Source organism: Tachyglossus aculeatus, chromosome 25 (genome assembly GCF_015852505.1).
Source record: "Tachyglossus aculeatus isolate mTacAcu1 chromosome 25, mTacAcu1.pri, whole genome shotgun sequence".
Taxonomy (NCBI): Eukaryota; Metazoa; Chordata; class Mammalia; order Monotremata; family Tachyglossidae; genus Tachyglossus; species Tachyglossus aculeatus.
Genome location: NC_052090.1, coordinates 26,256,551 through 26,280,503, shown reverse-complemented (window position 1 = coordinate 26,280,503; position 23,953 = coordinate 26,256,551). Strand labels below are relative to the sequence as shown.

The window sequence follows — 23,953 nt, the reverse complement described above, 5'->3', positions numbered from 1 at the left end:
ACAGACACACACAGATAACAAAGACACACCTAAAGACAGACACACACACACACATTCCTTGCTCTAGATTGGATGTTGAAGTATTTAATAAAGGCATTTATTAAGCACTTACTACGTGCAAAGCACTGTTCTAAGCGCTGGGGAGGTTACAGGGTGATCAGGTTGTCCCACGGGGGAGCTCACACTCTTCATCCCCATTTTACAGATGAGGTAACTGAGGCCCAGAGAAGTGGTGACTTGCCCAAAGTCACACAGCCGATAGAAACACTCACAACATTCCTACAGACTCACACAGGTAACAAAGACACACCTACGGACACACACACATAACACTCCTCCAAACTTGTACCCATGCAGACACACACAGATTACAAGGACACGTCTAAAGACACACACATACACACTTGCTGCTCTGGATTGGATGTTGAAGTACTGGCAGACTCACACCCTCACAGACACACACAGATAACAAAGACACACCTAAAGACATACACACACACATACACCCACTCGCTGCTCTAGACTGGATGTTGAAGTATTAACAGACACATGGAAACACACACACACCACTCCTACAGACTCACACCCCACCCAGACACACAGGGAAAACAAGGACACACCCACAAAGACACACATTTGCCGCTCTGGACTGGATGTCGAAGTATTGTTAGGAGAATGCCATTTTTTTTAAAAAAAATGATATTAGAGAAGCAGCGTGGCTCAGTGGAAAGAGCCCGGGCTTTGGAGTCAGAGGTCATGGGTTCAAATTCCGGCTCTGCCAACTGTCAGCTGTGTGACTTTGGGCAAGTCACTTCACTTCTCTGGGCCTCAGTCCCCTCATCTGTAAAATGGGGAGAGAAGACTGTGAGCCCCCCGTGAGACAACCTGATCTCCTTGTAACCTCCCCAGCGCTTCGAACGGTGCTTGGCACATAGTAAGCGCTTAATAAGTGTCATTATTATTATTATTATTATTATTATTATTATTAATGCCTAGAGGATAAACATTTATCCCCTGAGACCCAGAGGATACAGACGTTAATGGCGTCTTGCTTGGGGATTCAGCACGAATCAGGCGAGAGATGAGTTTCCATCTCCCTAAAACTAAATTACATCATCATCATCATCAATCGTATTTATTGAGCGCTTACTATGTGCAGAGCACTGTACTAAGCGCTTGGGAAGTACAAATTGGCAACATCTAGAGACAGTCCCTACCCAACAGTGGGACTTTGGGCAAGTCACTTCACTTCTCTGGGCCTCAGTCCCCTCATCTGTAAAATGGGGATGCAGACTGTGAGCACAAACCCAACGTGTGCCATTTGCAAATTATATCTCGCTCTCCGAGTGGCACTGACCCCCTCACTCTCCCTAATCCCTAAAATCGCAAAGACAGCCCGGACTCCGCTCCTCCGAAGGGATAAATTACCTCGAAGGAAAGCAAAATCCGGATGAACTAACATGTTCCCTGCTCGCAATGAACTTACTGTCAATTTCCTAGGGGCTGGAGCTTGGCTGGTTGACTGAAGGGGTAGAAAGGTCCAGAATCAATCAATCAATCAATCAATCATAATTATTGAGCAACTACTGTGTGCAGAGCACTGTACTAAGCGCTTGGGAGAGGACAATAGAACGGTGAACTGACATGTTCCCTGCTCACAATGAACTTACTGTCAATTTCCTAGGGGCTGGAGCTTGGCTGGTTGACTGAAGGGGTAGAAAGGTCCAGAATCAATCAATCAATCAATCAATCATACTTACTGAGCAACTACTGTGTGCAGAGCACTGTACTAAGCGCTTGGGAGAGGACAATAGAACGGTGAACTGACATGTTCCCTGCTCGCAATGAACTTACTGTCAATTTCCTAGGGGCTGGAGCTTGGCTGGTTGACTGAAGGGGTAGAAAGGTCCAGAATCAATCAATCAATCGTACTTATTGAGCACTTACTGTGTGCAGAGCACTGTACTAAGCGCTTGGGAAGTCCAAGTTGGCAACATATAGAGACAGTCCCTACCCAACAGTGGGCTCACAGTCTAGAAGGGGGAGACAGTTCAGAAATGATTCATATTCCACTCCTCGACCTCCCCGCCTACCTCTGGTCACCCCCAAAATCCCTGGCAACCAAGTGAGGGTGGTGAGGGGAGGCCTGGTCTCCCCATCACCCAACCACTCCCCCGTGCCTCAATTTCCCCAACTGTAAAAAGGCGATTGAAATACCTGTTCATTCATTCACTTGATTGTATTTATTGAGTGCTCACTATGTGCAGAGCACTGTACTAAGCGCTTGGAAAGTACAATTGGGCAACAAATGAAGACGATCCCTACCCAGCAATGGGCTCACTGTTCTTCCTCCAACTTAGATTGGTAGCCCCTTGAGGGACAGGGACTGTGTCTGACCTATTGAGCTTTTAATAACGATGGCATTTATTAAGCGCTTACTATGTGCAAAGCACTGTTCTAAGCACTGGGGAGGTTACAAGGTGATCAGATTGTCCCATGGGGGGCTCACAGTCTTAATCCCCATTTTACAGATGAGGTAACTGAGGCCCAGAGAAGTGAAGTGACTTGCCCAAAGTCACACAGCTGACAATTGGCGGAGGCGGGATTTGAACCCATGACCTCTGACTCCAAAGCCCGGGCTCTTTTCCATTGAGCCACGCTGCTTCTCTTGTACTTACCCCAGCGCTTAGTGCACTGTCTGATACACAGTAAGCACTTCACACATACCATAAAACAAAAACAAATCCTCTCCCGAAGCTTGTCCTAGAAGGGAAACGGTTTTCTGTCTTGCAGCATCTTCACTCTGACTCTTTCCAGCTCGGGAAGGATCAGGTAGTGGGGGAGGGAGGTCCCGGACGATTTTTCACATTCACGGCAACCTCTGAAATCGGGATTATCGTTCGCGTTCTCGGCTAATTGTATTAAATGATTTAATGAGCCAGCCACGCTCAGAGGCATCCACGGATTCCAGCTCGCTACTGGGACGGAGAACAGGACCGTGAGTGATCTCACAAGAGGGAGAGCCAGAGAGGGAGAAAGAGAGAGCAAGAGGGAGAGAGACGTGGAGGAGAGGAGGGAATTCCGGCTCAATTCCCTCTGCCCAGGGAAGAGAGTTGTTCCTTGCCTTTCTGCATTGGGAATGAAAAGCAGAGTGGTCTAGTGGGTAGAGCCCGGGCCTGGGAATCAGAAGGACCTGTGTTCTAATCCCGGCACCGCCACATGTCCGCTCTGGGATCGTGGGCGAGTCACTTCACTTCTCCGGCCCTCAGTTCCCTCATCTGTAATAATAATGATGGCATTTATTAAGCCCTTACTATGTGCAAAGCACTGTTCTAAGCGCTGGGGAGGTTCCAAGGTGACCAGGTTGTCCCACGTGGGGCTCACAGTCTTAATCCCCATTTTACAGATGAGGGAACTGAGGCCCGGAGAAGTGAAGTGACTTGCCCAAAGTCACCCAGCTGACAAGTGGAGGAGCCGGGATTTGAACCCACGACCTTTGACTCCAAAGCCCATGCTCTTTTCCACTGAGCCATGTTGCTTCTCCATCTGTAAAATCGGGATTAACCGTGAGAGTCCCGTGTGGGACAGGGACTGTATCTTCTCCAGCGCCTAGAACCGCGCTTGGCAGATAGTAAAAGCTTATTAATAATAATAATAATAATAATAATAATAATAGCATTTGTTAAGCGCTTACTATGTGCAGAGCACTGTTCTAAGCGCTGGGGGGATACAAGCTGATCAAGTTGCCCCACGTGGGGCTCACAATCTTTTAATCCCCATTTTACAGATGAGGTAACTGAGGCTCAGAGAAGTTAATTGACTTGCCCAAGGTCACACAGCAGACAATGTGGCGGAGCGGGATTTGAACCCATGACCTCTGACTCCAAAGCCCGTGCTCTTTCCACTGAGCAAAATGCACCATAATTATTATTATTATTATCACTATTATCTACCCCAGCACTTAGTACAGTGCCTGGCACATACTAAACACTTAACCCCACTCCCAGCCCCACGGCACTTTTGTTCACATCTGTAATTTATTTATTTACATTAATGTCTGTCTCCACCTCTAGACCCTGAGCTTGTCGTGGGCAGGGACTGTGTCTGTTTATTGTTAAATCGTCCTCTCCCAAGTGCTTAGTACAGTGCTCTGCACACAGTAAGCGCCCAATCAATATGATAATGAATGAAGGAATGCTGTTAAAAAAAAAAAAAAAATCCCGCTTGGGTTTCTCCCGACAGAAACTGGCGGGCCCCGTTTTTCGGATCAAAGCTCAGGTGTGCTCTTGCAAAATTCGAAGGAATGGCCGGCCGGCCTTGGGTCGGCCAGGTGAACCAGAAAGCAGAATTTCATCACCTTTGAAGCGGATAAATAAAGGTTTCCCAACCGTCCCTGCCCGATGGCTACCTCCGCGCACAGATTAAACAAATCCAAAGTCTGCTCCCCTCATGCCAGGCTCTCGGTGGAGAGAGACCAAATGGAGGAGGGGGATCATCATCATCATCATCAATCGTATTCATTGAGCGCTTACTATGTGCAGAGCACTGTACTAAGCGCTTGGGAAGTACAAATTGGCAACATCTAGAGACAGTCCCTACCCGACAGTGGGCTCACAGTCTAAAAGGGGGAGACAGAGAACAAAACCAAACATACTAACAAAACAAAATAAATCTGTAGACTGATGTAGTCTGTACATCTACAGCTACAGTCTACATCTGTAGTCTTCTAGACTGTGAGCCCACTGTTGGGTAGGGACCGTCTCTATATGTTGTCAACCTGGACTTCCCAAGCGCTTAGTACAGTGCTCTGCACACAGTAAGTGCTCAATAAATACGATTGATTGATTGATTGATCTCTCATCAGCCTTCGACTCTGTTGACCGCCCCCTTCTCCTGGAAACATTATCCAACATCGGCTTCACGGACACCATCCTCTCCCAGTTCTCCTCCTCTCTCTCTCTGGCCGCTCATTCTCAGTCTCCTTCGCGGGGTCCTCCTCTGCCTCCCACCCCCTAATTTTCTAGACCGTGAGCCCACTGTTGGGTAGGGACCGTCTCTATATGTTGCCAACTTGGACTTCCCAAGCGCTTAGTACAGTGCTCTGCACACAGTAAGCACTCAATAAATACAACTGAATGAATGAATGAACTGTGGGGGTCCTTTGGGGCTCAGTTCTGGTCCCCTTCTACTCTCCACGTACACCCACTCCCTTGGAGTACTCATTTGGCACAGAGTAAGCGCTTAATAAATACTATCATTATTATTATTATTCGCTCCCATGGCTTCAACCGCTACATCTAAGAGTATGATTCCCAAATCTCCGTCTTTTATGATTCCCAAATCTCCATCTCCCTCTCTGCAGTCTCTCATTTCCTCCCGCCTTCAGGATATCTCCGCTTGGATGTCCTGCTGACACCTCAGACTTAATATATCCAAAACAGAGCTCCTCATCTTCCCACCCATTCATTCACTCAGTCAATCGCATTTATTGAGCGCTTACTGTGTGCCGAGCACTGGACTAAGCGCTTGGAAAGTACAACTCAGCAACAGAGACAATCCCTACCCAACAACAGGCTCACAGTCTAGAATATCCAAAATCCTGACTTTCCCATCGCTGAGGACAGCACCCCATCCTCCCTCTGTCACAAGTCGGTAATCTTGGCGTCCTCCTTGACCCGAGATCCTCGACTCCCCTCTCTCATTCATTATATGTTGCCAACTTGTATTTCCCAAGCGCTTAGTACAGTGCTCTGCACATGGTAAGCGTTCAATAAATACAATTGAATGAATGAAATTCAACTGGCGTATTCAACCTGTCACCAAATCCTATTTGGAGAAGCAGCGTGGCTCAGTGGAAAGAGCCCGGGCTTTGGTGTCAGAGGTCGTGGGTTCAAATTGTCAGCTGTGTGACTTTGGGCAAGTCACTTCACTTCTCTGGGCCTCAGTTACCTCATCTGGCAAATGGGGATGAAGACTGTGAGCCCCCCGTGGGACAACCTGATCACCTTGTAACCTCCCCAGCACTTAGAACAGTGCTTTGCACATTGTAAGCGCTTAATAAATGCCATTACTATTATTATCCTATCAGTGCTACCGTCACTACATTTTAAAAATCTGCCCTTTCCTCTCCACCCAAAGGGCTGCCAAGCTGATCCAAACACATCACAACCACGGCGTTATCCTTGACTCCGTCGGTCGGTCAGTTGTATTTGTTGAGCGCTTACTGTGTGCAGAGCGCTGTACTAAGCGCTTAGGAGAGGATAATAGAACAATCGGCCAGACACTGCCACGGCCCCAACCCAAAAAAGAAGAGAAGTCGGATGTGATCATCTTCGTGCCAGAAATCCCATCCTCCCTGTCCGGTTCGCTTCCCCTCCGTGTGAAATCCGGTACCTTCCCAAGCACTTAGTACAGTGCTCTGCGCATAGTAAGTGCTCATTAAATACTATTGATGGATTGACATTAAAATCACCACTGTGAGAATCTGATTCCAGTAAGCGCTCAATAAATACGATTGAATGAATTTTGCTTGCATCTTCAGCTGTCGTGGGCGCTAGACTTTTTTTAAAGGAGACTGTGAGCCCGTTGTCGGGTAGGGACCGTCTCTATATGTTGCCAACTTGTACTTCCCAAGCGCTCAATACAGTGCTCTGCACACAGTAAGCGCTCAATAAATACAATTGAGTGAATGAATGAATGAATAATTTGTTAAGTGCTTACTATGTGCGAAGCACCAGGTTGGACACAGTTCCTGACCCACAAGGCGCTCATGCTCTGAATCCCGATTTTAATAATAAAAATAATAATAATTGTGGTGTTTCTTAAGCGCTTACTATGTGTGAGGCACTGTACTAAGTGCTGGGTAGATAATAAAAACGACGGTATTTTTTAAGCGCTTACTATGTGTCAAGCACTGTTTTAAGCACTGGGGTAGACAGAAGATAATCAGGTTGTCCCATGTGGGGCTCATCGTCTTAATCCCCACTTGACAGATAAGGGAACTGAGGCACAGAGAAGTGAAGTGGCTTGCCCAAGGTCACACAGCAGAGAAGTGGCGGAGCCAGGATGAGAACCCAGATCCTTCTGAATCCCAGGCCCAAGCTCCATCCATTAATAATAATAATAATGGCATTTATTAAGCGCTTACTATGTGCAAAGCACTGTTCTAAGCGCTGGGGAGGTTACAAGGTGATCAGGTTGTCCCACAGGGGGCTCACAGTCTTAATCCCCATTTTACAGATGAGGTAACTGAGGCACAGAGAAGTTAAGTGACTTGCCCAAAGTCACCCAGCTGACAATTGGCAGATTCAGGATTTGAACCCATGACCTCTAACTCCAAAGCCCGGGCTCTTTCCATTGAGCCACGCTGCTTCTCAATCGTCGTGTGATTCTCTGTGTTCATTCATTCATTGATTCAATTGCATTTATTGAGCGCTTACTGTGTGCAGAGCACTGTACTAAGCGCTTGGGAAGTCCAAGTTGGCAACATATAGAGACGGTCCCTACCCAACAGCGGGCTCACAGTCTAGAATGAGCGGACTCACAGTCTGTGTTGGGGTCTGTGAGAGAAGTTGATCATCATAATGATATAATAATAATAATAATAATAATAATAATAATAATAATAATGATGACAGCATTTGTTAAGCGCTTACTATATGCAAAGCACTGTTCTAAGCACTGGAGAGGTGATCAGGTTGTCCCACAGGGGGGTCCCAGTCTTCATCCCCATTTTCCAGATGAGGTCACTGAGGCCCAGAGAAGTGAAGTGACTTGCCCAAAGCCACACAGCTGACAATTGGCAGAGTCGGCATTCGAACCCATGACCTCTAACTCCAAAGCCCGCGCTCTTTCCTCTGAGCCACGCTGCTTCTCCATCCCGCTGCTCCCATTCTTTCAATCGCATTTTTGCTCAGCCATTATTTATTGAGCGCTTACCGTGCGCAGAGCACTGCATTAAACCCTTGAGAGAGTGCAGCGTGGCTCAGTGGAAAGAACCCGGGCTTGGGAGTCAGAGGTCATGGGTTCAAATCCCGGCTCCACCACTAGTCAGCTGGGTGACTTTGGGCATGTCGCTGAACTTCTCTGGACCTCAGTGACCTCATCTGGACAATGGGGATGAAGTCTGTGAGCCCCCCATGGGACAACCTGATTGCCTTTTATCTCCCCCAGCGCTTCAGTGCTTTGCACATAGTAAGTGCTTACTAAATGCTGTCATTATTATTATTGTTGTTGTTATTATTACTATTATTATTATTATTATTATTATTATTATTATTATTGTAGAACGATAGGCACCTAGCCAAACGTCCTGCCCTTGGCCATCTTTCAGCTCGGACCTGAAGCTCAGGGCATTGTGCCGCTCCAATAAAGGAATCCTTTTTAACTGGCTAACGCAAAAGCCGCCCCAGTTCCTGCCCAAAGCATCGAAAAGCCATCTGCTCAACAGATTTTCATTACGTCGCTCAGTTGGTAGGTAAGCAGCTAAGCAGGGGCTGATGTCGAGCTCACCTCTGACCTCTGACCTCCGACCTCTGACCTCTTCCCTGGAATTTGGCCACCCTCCCGTCTCCGGTCTGAGGTCCCTTCCGAGGAAGTGTCTGCGGGACCGGCCATCCAGGGAACTCCTGTACTGTCCTCTCCCCGGCGCTTAGTACAGTGCCCCGCACCTAGTCAGCGCTCCATAAATACCACCGACTGATTGATTCGATCGAGCTACGGATCGACCTGTATATATGTTTGTACATATTTATTACTCTATTTATTTATTTATCTTACTTGTAATAATAATAATAATAATAATGGCATTTATTAAGCACTTACTATGGGCCAAGCCCTGTTCTAAGCGCCGGGGAGAAACACAGTAATCAGGTTGTCCCCCGGGGGGCTCCCAGTCTTCATCCCCATTTTACAGATGAGGGAACTGAGGCCCAGAGAAGTGAAGTGACTCGCCCAAAGTCACCCAGCTGACAAGTGGCGGAGCCGGGATGTTGAACCCATGACCACTGACTCCAAAGTCCTTGCTCTTTCCGCTGAGCCACGCTGCTTCTCCAGCCACGCTATGTGCTTTGTACAGATCTATTCTATTTATTTTATTTTGTTAGTATGTTTGGTTTTGTTCTCCGTCTCCCCCTTTTAAACTGTGAGCCCACTGTTGGGTAGGGACTGTCTCTATACGTTGCCAACTTGTACTTCCCAAGCGCTTAGTACAGTGCTCTGCACACAGTAAGCGCTCAATAAATGCGATTGATTGATTGATTGATCAATCCACCCATCGGAAGCAGCGTGGCTCAGTGGAAAGAGCCCGGGCTCTGGAGTTAGGGGTCGTGGGTTCAAATCCCGGCCCTGCCAATTGCCAGCTGTGTGACTTGGGGCAAGTCACTTCTCTGGGCCTCAGTGACCTCATCTGGAAAATGGGGATGAAGACTGTGAGCCCCCCCGTGGGACAACCTGATCACCTTGTACCCTCCCCAGCGCTTAAGACCGGTGCTTTGCACATAGTAAGCGCTTAATAAATGCCATCATTATTATTATAATTCTGGTATTTGTTAAGTGTCAGGCACTGTACTAAGCGCTGGGGTGGGGACAAGCAAATCGGATTGGAAACATTCCTTGTCCCATGTGGGGCTCACAGTCTCAATCCCCATTTTACAGATGAGGTAACTGAGGCACAGAGGAGTGAAGTAACTTGCCCAAAGTCACGCAGCACACAAGTGGTGGAGTGCCACTGAGTGTCAACTGGGGCACTGTACCTGTGTATATGTATATATATATACCTGTATATATGTATGTATGTTTGTATGTATTTATTACTCTATTTATTTATTTATTTAATTTGTACATATTTATTCTATTTATTTTATTTTGTTAATATGTTTTGTCTCTATCTCTATTTATTTATTTATTTATCTCTATTTATTTATTTATTCATCTCTATTTATTTATTTACCTCTATTTATTTATTCATCTCTATTTATTTACCTCTATTTATTTATTTATTTATTTTGCTTGTACCTATCTATTCTATTTATTTTATTTTGTTAGTATGTTTGGTTTTGTTCTCTGTCTCCCCCTTCTAGACTGTGAGCCCACTGTTGGGTAGGGACTGTCTCCATATGTTGCCAGCTTGGACTTCCCAAGCGCTTAGTACAGTGCTCTGCACACAGTAAGCGCTCAATAAATACGATTGATTGATTGATTGATTTGTTCTCTGTCTCCGTCTTCTAGACTGTGAGCCCACTGTTGGGTAGGGACTGTCTCTATATGTTGCCAACTTGGACTTCCCAAGCGCTTAGTACAGTGCTCTGCACACAGTAAGCGCTCAATAAATACGACTGAATGAATGAAGGAATGAATGAATGAGCGCTTGGGAGTGTATGATAGAGTTAGCTAGGACACGATCCCTGCCCTCTGAGAGCGCCCAGCTTGGGAGGAGATGGCAGATTTAGTTAGGGCGTGATTCCGGCCCCCTGGGACTTTACTTACCCATCTGTCATCAGAGGAAAAAGTCTTTTTTACCGTAAAAGTGGATTTCATTCTGACACCTAACAGCGTGGCCCAGCGGACAGAGCCCAGGGCTGGGAGTCCTAAGGACCTGGGCTTTCATCCCAGCTCTGCCACTTGCCTGCTGTGGGACCTTGGGTGAGTCCCTTCACTTCTCTCACCAGCACTTAGAACAGTGCTCGGCGCTTAGAACAGTGCTTGGCACATAGTAAGCACTTAACAAATGCCATTATTATTATTATTATTATTCCCTTGGTCTCAATTCCCGCAACTGTAAAATGAGGATCAAGACTGTGAGCCCCACGTGGGACAGGGACTCTGCCCAACCTGCTTAACTCATATCAACCCTAGCACTTAGTACAGTGTCTGGCATATAGTAAGCTCTTAGCAAATTAGAACAGTGCTTGGATATAGTAAGCGCTTAACAAATGCCATTATTATTATTATTATTATTATTCTCTTGGTCTCAATTTGCTCAACTGTAAAATGAGGATCAAGACTGTGAGCCCCACGTGGGACAGGGACTCTGCCCAACCTGCTTAGCTCGTATCAACTCTAGCGCTTAGTACAGTGTCTGGCATATAGTAAGCTCTTAACAAATTAGAACAGTGCTTGGACACAGTAAGCGCTTAACAAATGCCATTGTTATTATTATTATTATTCTCTTGGTCTCAATTCCCTCAACTGTAAAATGAGGATCAAGACTGTGAGCCCCACGCGGGACAGGGCCTCTGCCCAACCTGCTTAACTTGTATCAACTCTAGCGCTTAGTACAGTGTCTGGCATATAGTAAGCTCTTAGCAAATTAGAACAGTGCTTGGATATAGTAAGCGCTTAACAAATGCCATTATTATTATTATCATTATTATTCTCTTGGTCTCAATTCCCTCAACTGTAAAATGAGGATTAAGACTGTGAGCCCCAAGTGTGACAGGGACTCTGCCCAACCTGCTTAACTCGTATCAACCCTAGCGCTTAGTACAGTGTCTGGCATATACTAAGCTCTTAACAAATTAGAAAAGTGCTTGGCACATAGCAAACACTTAACAAATGCCATTATTATTATTATTATTCTCTTGGTCTCAATTCCCTCAACTGTAAAATGAGGATTAAGACTGTGAGCCCCACGTGGGACAGGGACTCTGCCCAACCTGCTTAACTCGTATCAACCCTAGCGCTTAGTACAGTGTATGGCATATAGTAAGCTCTTAACAAATTAGAACAGTGCTTGGCCATAGTAAGCGCTTAATAAATGCCATTATTATTATTATTATTTATTCTCTTGGTCTCAATTCCCTCAACTGTAAAATGAGGATTAAGATTGTGAGCCCCACGTGGGACAGGGACTCTGCCCAACCTGCTTAACTCTAATCAACTCTGGTGCTTAGTACAGTGTCGGCATATACTAAGCTCTTAACAAATTAGAACAGTGCTTGGCACATAGTAAACACTTAACAAATGCCATTATTATTATTATTATTATTCTCTTGGTCTCAATTCCCTCAACTGTAAAATGAGGATTAAGACTGTGAGCCCCACGTGGGACAGGGACTCTGCCCAACCTGCTTAACTCGTATCAACTCTAGCACTTAGTACAGTGTCTGGCATATAGTAAGCTCTTAAATACTATAAAAAAAAGTTAAGCTATAGTGCTGGACGGCCCGTGGCGGCTGGTGGCTGGAGAACTGTTAATCCCAGCACTTGTCCTACCCAGATCCAAATCGAGACACCCCCCAATCCCAATTCTGCCATCTCACCAGGGCCCCCCCGAAATCAGCTCCCGGCCCCGGCCGTTTCCGCATTCATTCATTCAATCGTATTTATTGAGCGCTTACTGTGTGCAGCACACTTGATGTCTCCCAAACACAACCTCCTCTCTCACATCCGTTCATTCAATTGTATTTACTGAGCGCTTACTTCATGCAGAGCACTGTGCTATGTGCTTGGGAAAGGATAAAATACCAATAAACAGACACATTCCCTGCCGACAACAAATTTACTCTCGTTGGCCCGTTTCCACTTGGAAAAGTCTGTATTCATTCAATTGTATTTATTGAGTGCTTACTGTGTGCAGAGCACTGTATGACTGTACCTATCCCAGCACTTAGTACAGTGCCTGGCACATAGTATGTGCTTAACAAGATGCTGCTTAATAATAATAATAATGGCATTTGTTAAGCGCTATGTGCAAAACACTGTTCTGAGTGCTGTGAGGGATACAAGGTGTTGTCCCACATGGGGCTCACAGTTTTCATCCCCATTTTCCAGATGAGGTAACTGAGGCTCAGAGAAGTTAAGTGATTCACGTCACTTCTCTGGGCCTCAATCACCTCATCCGGAAAATGGGGATTGAGATTACGAACGCCGCATGAGGCTGGGATTGAGTCCAACCTGACTGGCTTGTATCCACCCCGGCACTCAGTACAGTGCCTGACCCAGAGTAAGCACCAAACAAATACCACAATTATTATTATTATTATAAAACAAATACTATAATAATAACAGCAATTATTATTATAGTAAGTGCTTAACAAATAACACACAAAAAAACAAAAAAAGTCACGGAATATTCCCAAGAATCAGAGGAGCGCGGTCCCATCACTGTCCACTTCCGGACGTAAGGCTGGACAAGGCCGGACAATGCTTTTCCATCCCCCGTCTCCCTGCCGGAGCGCTCCAGGGGCTGGGGGTGCTACCCGAGGTCAGACGCATTCCCCAAAGATTCCCAACCACCCAGGCACCCGCCTATACCCAATCGCCCCACAAAACACCCCGGATGAAAAGTCGGAGGAGCTCCCAAGACAGCCCAGAGAGGGTGGTCCGCGGGATAATAATGATAATAATGATGGCATTTATTAAGCGCTTACTATGTGCAAAGCACTTCTAAGCGCTGGGGAGGTTACAAGGTGATCCGGTTGTCCCACGGAGGGCTCACAGTCTTAATCCCCATTTTACAGATGAGGTAACTGAGGCCCAGAGAAGTGAAGTGACTTGCCCAAAGTCACATGGCTGACAATTGGCGGAGCCGGGATTTGAGCCCATAATAATAATGATGGCATTTATTAAGCGCTTACTATGTGCAAAGCACTGTTCTAAGCGCTGGGAAAGTTATAAGGTGATCAGGTTGTCCCACGGCGGGGGGGGCTTATAGTCTTAATCCCCATTTTACAGATGAGGGAACTGAGGCCCAGAGAAGTGAAGTGACTTGCCCAAAGTCACACAGCTGACAATTGCCGGAGCCGGGATTTGAACCCAGACTGAGCCCCTTCCTTCCTCTCCCCCTTGTCCCCCTCTCCATCCCCCCATCTTACCTCCTTCCCTTCCCCACAGCACCTGTATATATGTACATGTTTGTACATTATTTATTTATTTATTTATCTTACTTGTACATATCTATTCTATTTTATTTTGTTAGTATGTTTGGTTTCGTTCTCTGTCTCCCCCTTCTAGACTGTGAGCCCGCTGTTGGGTAGGGACCGTCTCTATGTGTTGCCGACTTGTACTTCCCAAGCGCTTAGTACAGTGCTCTGCACACAGGAAGCGCTCAATAAATATGATTGATTGATTGATTGATTGATTGATTGACCTCTGACTCTAAAACCTGCGCTCTTTCCACTGAGCCATGCTGCTTCCCGGCATGGGATGAAACGCCACAGCACGAGCTGCCTCAGCCTCATGGTTATTTTTGACGACAGGCTTACGACTCTCTTCTAGCTTTCAACCCATTCTTACGGCAACGACGACATTAAGAAGCAGCGCGGCCTAATCATCATCATCACCACCATCATCATCATCATCATCAATCGTACTTATTGAGCGCTTACTATGTGCAGAGCACTGTACTAAGCGCTTGGGAAGTACAAATTGGCAACATAACGGCTACAGCCCGGGCCTGGGACTCAGAAGCACCTGGGTTCTAGTCCCGGCTCCGCCGCTCGTCTGCTGTGTGACCTTGGACAGGTCACTTCACTTCTCTGGGCCTCAGTTACCTCAACTGTAAAATGAAGATTCAATCCCTGTTCTCCGACACAGCCCGAGAGTCCCAGGTGGGACACCGGGACTACGTCCGACCTATTTAACTTGTACGTAGCCCAGAATAATGATGGTATTTAAGCACTTACTATGTGCCAAGCACTGTTCTAGGCGCTGGGACAGATACAAGGTTATCAGGTGATCCCACGTGGGGCTCACAGTCTAAATCCCCTTTTTACTGATCAGGTAACTGAGGCACAGAGAAGTGAAGTGACTTGCCCAGAGTCACCCAGCAGACAGGTGGTGGAGCCGGGATTAGAACCCTCGACCTGTGACTCCGAAGCCCGGGCTCTTTTCGCAACAGCGTTTGACACAGAGTTAGCGCTCGACCGGTACCGTAAAAAAAGATAAATATCACTGATTAATCGATCTCCATCTGACGGAGGAGGACAAGAAGGCTCAGAGAGGCTTCGGTCCATTTCTGCGCCTCGACAAATCGGCCAACCGTTCGAAGTCCACTTTCGGCAAGACAGCCCCGCTGGGGCCGAGAGGCCAGACTCGCACCCAGACCCAAACCCTCCCTCCTCCCGACGCCCGGATACCGGAATCCGCCGGTGACTTCTGCTACCTCACTTATCTTTGATTTCTGGTATCGATCGATAGATAGCGCTTGCGAAATGGATTTTGTAATCATATTTAGGGCTGGTTACGGTGACTAATGGGTGGCCGGATTTTTCTGAATTATAATAGCCGCCGGCCAAAAGAAGTTCCTCATCGGGTGCCGAGATACCCGGCCCAGGAAGGGATGCGCCTCGCTCAGGCGTGAGCCAAAATAAACCGTCTGGCAGGGAGGGTCCGGATCAAGCCCGGATGGGAAGGGACCTCGTCCCTCCGTCTTCCAGACTCTCAGCACTTAATAATAATAATAATGGTATTTTTTAAGCGCTTACTATGTGCGAAGCACCGTTCGGATCTGCAGAGCCTTGTCGGGGACAGACGAGAATTCGCCTTCCGCCGAACCCGCCTCCGCCCGGCCCGGCCGGATTCATCCAGCGGCATTTACGGAGCTCTTATAATAATAATATAATAATGATGGCGTTTGTTAAGTGCTTACTATGTGCAAAGCACCGTTCTAAGCGCTGTGGGGGGGGATACAATGTGATCAAGTTGTCCCACCTGGGGCACACAGTCTTAATCCCCATTTTTTACAGATGAGGCAACTGAGGCTCAGAGAAGTTAAGTGACTTGCCCGAGGTCACACAGCAGACTTGTGGTGGAGCCGGGATTCGAACCCATGACCTCTGGCTCCAAAGCCCGTGCTCGTTCCACTGAGCCACGCTGCTTCTCTTACGGTGCGCGGAGCACTCGGGAGGGGACGACGGGACGACAGACAGACCCCTTCCCTGCCCGTGACGGGCTGACGGTCGCCCCGCCACCCGGGCACCGCTTCGAGCCGCGCGTGATCTCCTCTGCCCCCCGAGCGCGGCGGGCGGTCTCTTCGGCCCGCGGCCCCGAGGGGGGCGAATCCCCGCCGCCCGTCCGCGTCCACCCACCTTGTAGAGCCTGAGGGCGGCCTCGTGCCGGTGGTTGGCCGTGTGGAGGTGCAGCTTATCCACGCTGTTGGCGTAGTGGTCGCAGGCGTTGCACTTGAGGTGGACGGGGTTGCCGACGGCGAGACATTTGAGGCGCCACTCGTTGCCGCGGCCCCCCTCCTTGATGTGGGCCACCAGCTGGTACTTCTGCACGTGCTTGTCCGTCTTGCAGTGCAGCTGGAAGTTGGCCTTCAGCTGGGTGTTATAGTTGCAGAGGCGACACAGGTAGAGGTCCCCGACGACGGCGCGCCACTCCTCCTCGGGCAGCGCCCGCTCGCTGCCCACGTGCACGCTCAGGGCCTCCAGGCTGTCCGAGCTGAAGCGGTCGCAGACGGCGCACTGGAAGATCTTCAGGGCCGGGTCGCCCGCCGCCCCGGGCAGCAGGGCCAGGTCCTCCCCCACCAGCTGGGCGCCGGCCAGGCGGAGCTCGGACGGCAGGTCGCCGGCGACTGCGGGGGGACACAGAGCGGACAGGAGGATGGAGGCCGGGAGGCGGCGAGGCCGGGGACGGCGCTGGCCGCAACGCGGCCGTCCATCGCTCTACCGCCCTCGCCCCGGGGCTCAGTCCAGTGCTCCGCACGCAGCAAGCCCTCCGCAAATCATCATCATCATCAATCGTATTTATTGAGTGCTTACGGTGTGCCGGGCACTGGACTAAGCGCTTGGGAAGTACAAATTGGCAACATATACAGTCCCTACCCAGCAGTGGGCTCACAGTCTAAGAGGGGGAGACAGAGAACAAAACCAAACATACTAACAAAATAAATAGAATAGATATGTACAAGTAAAATAAATAGAGTAATAAATATGTACAAACATATATACATATATACAGGTGCTGTGGGGAAGGGAAGGAGGCAAGATGGGGGGATGGAGAGGGGGACGAGGGGGAGAGGAAGGAAGGGACTCAGTCTGGGAAGGCCTCCTGGAGGAGGTGAGCTAATACGACCGAACAAACGAATGAATGGGATGGACCAGCCTCCGCCTGGGCGAGCGGGCAGGAGGGACACGGCCACGGGCACCCGCCGCTGGGTGACCTTGGGCAAATCGCTCAACTAGAAGGAGCGTGGCTCAGTGGAAAGAGCCCAGGCTTTGGAGTCAAATCCCGGCTCCGCCAACTGTCAGCCGTGTGACTTTGGGCAAGTCGCTTCGCTTCCCTGCCTCAGTTACCTCATCTGGAAAATGGGGATGAAGACCATGATCCCCCCGTGGGAAACCCGAACACCTGGTAACCTCCCCAGCGCTTAGAACAGTGCTTTGCACATAGTAAGCGCTTAATAAATGCCATCGTCATCATTGTTGTTATTATTATTATTATTCTCCGGGCCTCAGTTCCCTCGTCGGGAAAACGGGGATCGAGACCGTGAGCCCCACGTGGGACGGGGACCGTGTCCAACCCGACTGGCCCGGATCCAGCGCGCGGTACAGTGACCGGCACATGGTAAGCGCTGAACAAATATCCCAATTACCACTAACCGGGATGCTCCGCTACCCACCATCTCGTCGCATCTGCCCCGGGAGTCGGCCCGGCTTTAAGCCCCCCCCCCCCCGCCTCCGGGCCTCTTCCGCTCCCCTCCCCGACCCCGGGGGGCCACCGGACACTCACCGAGTCCCGGGGCCAGGGCGGCGGCGTCCAGCTGGAAGGGGCTGACGAGGAGCGGGGGGTCGGCCGTCCCGTCCAGCTTGAGGCCGGTCAGTCCCAGGTTCTGGGCCACGTAGTACTGGTACAGCTCGGCCTCGGCCGGAGCCAGGCCCAGGTGCAGGTCGTGCTGCAGCTGCTTGACGTTCTGCTGCAGGAGCAGCACGTTGTGCATGTGCTTCTCGCTCGTCATGTGGATGCGCAGGTTCCGGGCCACGTTGGTCTCGTAGTCGCAGACCTCGCAGCGCCACGTGGCCTTCTGCTTGGGCCTGGCCGGGGAGGGTGCCCCGCGGCCCGGGAGGGCCGGGGCCGCGGGGGCGGCGGCGGGGGGCGCGGGGGCGAACGGGGGCTCGCCGCCGCCCGCGGGGCCGCCACCCTGCAGGTTCTGGACGTTGTTGAGGTGCTTGTCGGACTGCATGTGGATGCTGAGGTTGCCTTTGGTCGTGGTGGAGTAGTTGCAGACGCCGCAGCGGAAGGGCTTGTAGCCGCACGTGTAGCTCTCGCCGCGGGCCAGCCGGGGGTGGGCCTGGCCGCTCTTGCAGTAGGCGCAGGAGCCTCCGGGCTCCGGGTGCTTCTCCTTCATGTGGGCCTCCAGCGTCTGCTGGTATTTGTAGTGCCAGTTGCACTTGGGGCACTTGAGCGTCTTGCACGAGTTTCGGGAGTGCATCATCGTCATGTGGCCTCCCAGGGAGCGGGAGGAGCCCAGCACGGTGTCGCACTTGGGACACTCCACCCCGCTGCCCGGGGACCCGTCCGCCGGGCCCGGGGGGACCGGGGCGGTGCCGCCGCCGGGAGGGGGGCCGTGCTGGGGAGCGGCGCCGGGGCCGTCGTCCGCCGGGCCCGGCCGCCTGGCGGGCGGGGGGTCCGGGAGGGTCCCCGTCGCCACCGTGGAGGAGGAGGAGGAGCAGGTGGAGGAGGAGGAAGAGCAGGAGGACGAGGACGAGGAGCAGACGGAGGCGCCCTTTTCCATGAACTTGAGCATGCTGGAAGCCAGGGGAGAGAGGCTTTGGTTTAGCAGAGAGAAATCCTTGCTCCCCAGACGGTCTTCCAGCGCCCGCAGAGGCGCCCCCTCTTCCTCCTCCTCCTCCTCCTCTTCTTCCTCCCCCTCCTCCTCCTCCTCGTCCGGCCCGTTGAAGTCGCCGTCCCCGTCCTCCTCGTCCGCGGGCTCGCTCTTGACGGGGCACCCGCCGTTGGGGAGGCCCGCCAGCGGCCCCGGCCCCCGGCCGGGCTCGGGGGGAGAGGGCGGCGAGGGCCCGGGCCCGCCCTGGAGGAAGGCCAGGCCCGCCTGCAGGGCCTCGCCGTTCTCCACGCGGAGGGCGGCCCACAGGCCGCGGAAGGCGGGGTCCGGGCCCGGCGGGCCCGGGGCGGGGAAGCAGGGGTAGCCCGGGGCCGGCCTTTTTGGTTCGAGAAAGCTGACGAGAGGTTCTTGGTCTTTGCCGATCCCCTGGATGATGGCGGAGACGTGCTTGTGGGCGAGGAGCTTCTGCTCCTGCTCGTTGAGGACCATGCGGTGGTCGAGCACGGCGTGGCTGACGAAGGAGCGGGCGAAGCCGAAGGACAGCTTGCACAGGAAGCACATGAGGACGGGCTTCCTCTTGCCGTCGCTCACGCGGCCGTCGAAGCGGGACAGGTCCACGTCGCCCGGGGCATCTTTGGACACGCAGGAGTTTTTGGCGGAGCCGTCGCCGGCGAGATAGTCCCGTTCCCTCCGGTGCCGGAGGTCGTAGACCCGGAAACTGTGCAACACGGGAACGGAGCCCGCCGGCGCTGAGGTATTTGGGAAGGCCGGGTCGGCCGCGAAGGGCTTCCCCAGGGCCGAGGCGATGTGGAAGGTGTTGATGATCTGAGGGTAGAACGCCACGGGGGCGGGGGCGGGCGCGGGGGGCCTCTCCGCCTCGGCCGCCGCCCCCGGCCCGCCGTCCCTGGCGCCCTCGATGATGTAGGCCGAACCGTCGGGCTGGTAGACGATCTCCCCGCTGAGGTTCTCCACGTCGCTGTCCTCCGGCTCGCTGGACTCGCTCTCCCGGTCCTCCTTCAGGACGGGCAGGCGGGCGTTGGGGCAGTGATGCTCCATGTACTTCTGTAAACTGGAGAAAGAAGCGGCACACTCGTGGCAGGGGATGCGGGCCGCGGCGGGGGCGGGCCCCCTCCCCGCCGGCGGGCCGGGCCCCGGCCCCTCGTCTGTCCTCGGGGCCCCGGCGGGCGAGGCCCGGCCCCCGTCCGCCTCCGGCCCGGCAGCCTTGTCCGCCCCCTCGCCCTCCTGCGGGGCCGGGCCACGGGGCTTGGTCGCGCTCCTTGGTCCATTCTCCTGCCTTGAGATGGGAGAGGAGTCACAGGTTTCCATGACGATCGCTACATGGGGGTCTCATTTCATCCGGCCTGTCAGAGACCTGGAGAGGACAGAAGGGGAGAGGAGCCATCTTTTATTCAACCGCCAAGCGGCTCGGCCGGGGCTCGCTCTACCTGGCTCTCTTCGGAGGCGGGCAGAGGGAACTGGGCCGTCGCTTTCCTCCTCCCGGAAACGTGGAGCGAGGGCCCCGAACGCACGTGGTCCTCAGCGGCCTCGTGTCGAGTCCCCCCGACGCCCACCGCCTACCCTGGACCCCCGTGCTTCCGGAGTGGCGAGGTTAAGCCTCTTCTCTGGCAAGCGGTCAGTCCAGACCACTGACCGTGGCGCTTCAGCCCCCACTCCCGCTCTCCGAAAAGGGCCAGAATCGGGGAGCGGGCCGGGACCCCGACCGGAAAGGGGTGTCCCCGGTCCCCCACCCCAGGCCTCAAAGGCTCCAAGTCGGTCTTCCTGTAGAGCCCTCGCCGGCCCTCCGACGGTGACCGGAGATTCCCGACAATGCGGGCGATTCCCGCCGCCCCGAGGGACTGTCACATGCGACATGGCCACACTTCCCCCTCTTCCTCCTTTTCTTCCTCCTCCTCTTCCCACTTTATTCATTCATTCATTCAATCGCATTTATTGAGCGCTTACTGTGTGCAGAGCACTGTACTTGAGACACCTTTCAGATCTCACCGACACGGGTGAGCCACAAACCAACTAGGGCCTGGGTGGACCCTCACCTCCCCGACGCTAACAAATTGTGTGTGTGCTCGTGTTTGTGTGCATCACTCCATCTGTCCCTGGGATTCCTGATGGTTGCCCTCTGCGAGGAGCCATTCCCCCCGCGCCCCGGACGACCGTTGGGACTGTTTTGGGTAACACCGGGAGGGTCGAGGGGAATGGGGTGGGAGGGAAGGCGAGACTGACCCCGATTAAGGTTCTGCTCCCCTCCATTTCCAATTGTGTGCGTGTGACTGTGTGTGCGTCCTCGTACGACTGCACTGAGTGCACACGTGTGGGTGTGCGTGTTCGTGCACGGGTGTGGGAGAGTCTGGCTGTCACGTGTTTGTATAAACTTTCATTCATTCATTCAATCGTATTTATTGAGCGCTTACTGTGTGCAGAGCACTGGACTAAGCGCTTGGGAAGTCCAAGTTGGCAACACATAGAGACGGTCCCTACCCAACAGCAGGCTCACAGTCTAGAAGGGGGAGACGGATAACAAAACAAAACATATTAACAAAATAAAAGAAATAGAATCAATACGTACAAATAAATAAAGTAATAAATCCGTACAAACATATATACATATATACAGGTGCTATGGGGAGGGGAAGGAGGTGAGGCGGGAGGGATAGGGAGGGGGAGACCACGTAGGTGGAACCACGGCCTGCTATCTTCTCCAGGAACCACAGCCTGGAGAAGCAGCATGGCTCAGTGGAAAGAGCCCGGGCTTGGAAGTCAGAGGTCATGGGTTCAAATCTCGGCTCTGCCAACTGTCAGCTGTGTGACCTTGGGCAAGCCACTTAATTTCTCTGTGCCTCGGTTACCCCATCTGCAAAATGGGGATTAAGACTGTGAGCCCCCCGTGGGACAACCTGACAACCTTGTATAATAATAATAATAATGACGGCATTTGTTAAGCGCTTACTATGTGCAAAGCACTTTTCTAAGCGCTGGGGAGGGGAAACAAGGTAATGAGGTCCCATGTGGGGCTCACAGTCTTAATCCCCATTTTACAGATGAGGTAACTGAGGCTCGGAGAAGTTAAGTGACTTACCTAAGGTCACACAGCAGACATGTGGCTGGGATTTGAGCCTATGATCTCTGACTCCAAAGCCTGTGCTCTTTCCACTGAGCCACGCTGCTTCTTCTTGTATCATCATCAATCATATTTATTGAGAGCTTACTGTCTGTAGAGCACTGTACTAAGTGCTTGTGAGCCCCACGTGGGACAATCTGATGACCTTGTATCACCCTCCAGCGCTTACAACAGTGCTTTGCACATAGTAAGCGCTTAACAAATTCCATTATTATTATCTCGGGACTCCTTTGGATGCTCAGCCAGGACTCTCCTCTCGGGCAGAGAACCCCTGCCCACCGCTCAACCCTAAAACCCTTGACTGCTGCAGGCCCCTACGGCACGACGATCCGGCACGTTTCTCTCTCCTTCCAAGCCTTGGAGAAGACGGAGGCGTCAGGGAAACTCAAGGGCATATTAAGGAAGGCCGAGAGCTGCTTAATTCTCTCTTCGCCGTAATCAAATCTAAACCTGTCAGCCGAAACAGAGAGGGGAAGTGATCAGTTTAGGAGGCGTCGGAAGATCCGCGGAGATCGAAACCCAACGCAAATTCGTTTCGGTAGCCGAGGTGGCTGAGACGAGCGTCTAATCGCTCCGGGATCCGACATCGCAGAGCGTGTCGTTTCCATCACTGACGAACCCGGCTTAATTATCGGCGCGGGTCGGGGCTTCGAAAGCCCTCGGAGAGCGTGGAAAGCGGAAGCGTTTTCTAAGTAATAATAATAATACTAAAGATGACATTTGTTAAGTGCTTACTATGTACAAAGCACTGTTCCAAGCGCTGGGGAGGATACAAGGTCATCAGATTGTCCCACGTGGGGCTCACAATCTTAATCCGCATTTTGCAGATGAGGTAACTGAGGCACAGAGAAGTAATAACAATAATAATTTTGGTGTTTGTTAAGGGCTTACTATGTGCAAAGCACTGTTCCAAGCGCTGGGGAGGATACAAGGTCATCAGATTGTCCCACGTGGGGCTCACAATCTTAATCTGCATTTTGCAGATGAGGTAACTGAGGCACAGAGAAGTTAAGTAATAATAATAATTTTGGTGTTTGTTAAGGGCTTACTATGTGCAAAGCACTGTTCCAAGCGCTGGGGAGGATACAAGGTCATCAGATTGTCCCACGTGGGGCTCACAATCTTAATCCTCATTTTACAGATGAGGTAACTGAGGCACAGAGAAGTTAAGTAATAATAATAATAATTTTGGTGTTTGTTAAGGGCTTACTATGTGCAAAGCACTGTTCTAAGCGCTGGGGAGGATACAAGGTGATCAGGTTGTCCCACATGGGGCTCACAGTCTTAATCCCCATTTTACAGATGAGGTAACTGAGGCACAGAGAAGTTAAGTAATAATAATAATAATTTTGGTGTTTGTTAAGGGCTTACTCTGTGCAAAGCACTGTTCCAAGCGCTGGGTAGTATACAAGGTGATCAGGTTGTCCCACGTGGGGCTCACAATCTTAATCCGCATTTTACAGATGAGGTAACTGAGGCACAGAGAAGTAATAATAATAATAATTTTGGTGTTTGTTAAGGGCTTACTATGTGCAAAGCACTGTTCTAAGCGCTGGGGAGGTTACAAGGTGATGAAGTTGTCCCACGGGGGGCTCACAGTCTTGATCCCCATTTTCCAGATGAGGGAACTGAGGCCCAGAGAAGTGAAGTGACTTGCCCAAAGTCACACAGCTGACAATTGGCAGAGCCAGGATTGGAACCCATGACCTCCAACTCCAAAGCCCGGGCTCTGTCCACTGAGCCACGCTGCTTCTTTTAAGCGTGGTTAGTAAGCGCTCAGTAAATACGATTGACCGCCTGTCTGATGACTTTTCTCTGGTTCCTCCGGCATCCCTCAGGACCCGGTTCTAGAGTCACGGCCCTGGCAAATCATCATCATCAATCGTATTTATTGAGTGCTTACGATGTGCAGAGCACTGTACTAAGCGCTTGGGAAGTACAAATTAATGGCCATTTCACCCTGATACAAGCCCGCGCTGATTCTCCGGACTCACGTTCATTCATTCATTCCTCCAATCGCATTTGTTGAGCGCTCACTGTGTGCAGAGCACTGGACTAAGCGCTTGGGAAGTACAGGTTGGCAACGTCTAGAGACG

The 23,953-nt window shown here is 51.3% G+C and overlaps 1 protein-coding gene across 1 annotated transcript in view; it reads right to left on the bottom strand.

Moving 5' to 3' along the window:
• Positions 1–23,953, bottom strand: part of ZFHX4 (zinc finger homeobox 4) — a 144,666-nt gene that overhangs the window by 84,969 nt on the left and 35,744 nt on the right. Inside the window, exons 2-4 of the mRNA XM_038766534.1 lie at positions 18,834–20,096; positions 17,674–18,554; positions 16,029–16,516 (exon numbers count right to left, since the gene is read on the bottom strand). Of these exons, the coding sequence (XP_038622462.1) occupies positions 16,029–16,516; positions 17,674–18,554; positions 18,834–20,050 (2,586 nt within the window). The 5' untranslated portion in view covers positions 20,051–20,096. The remainder of the gene's footprint in view (positions 1–16,028; positions 16,517–17,673; positions 18,555–18,833; positions 20,097–23,953) is intronic.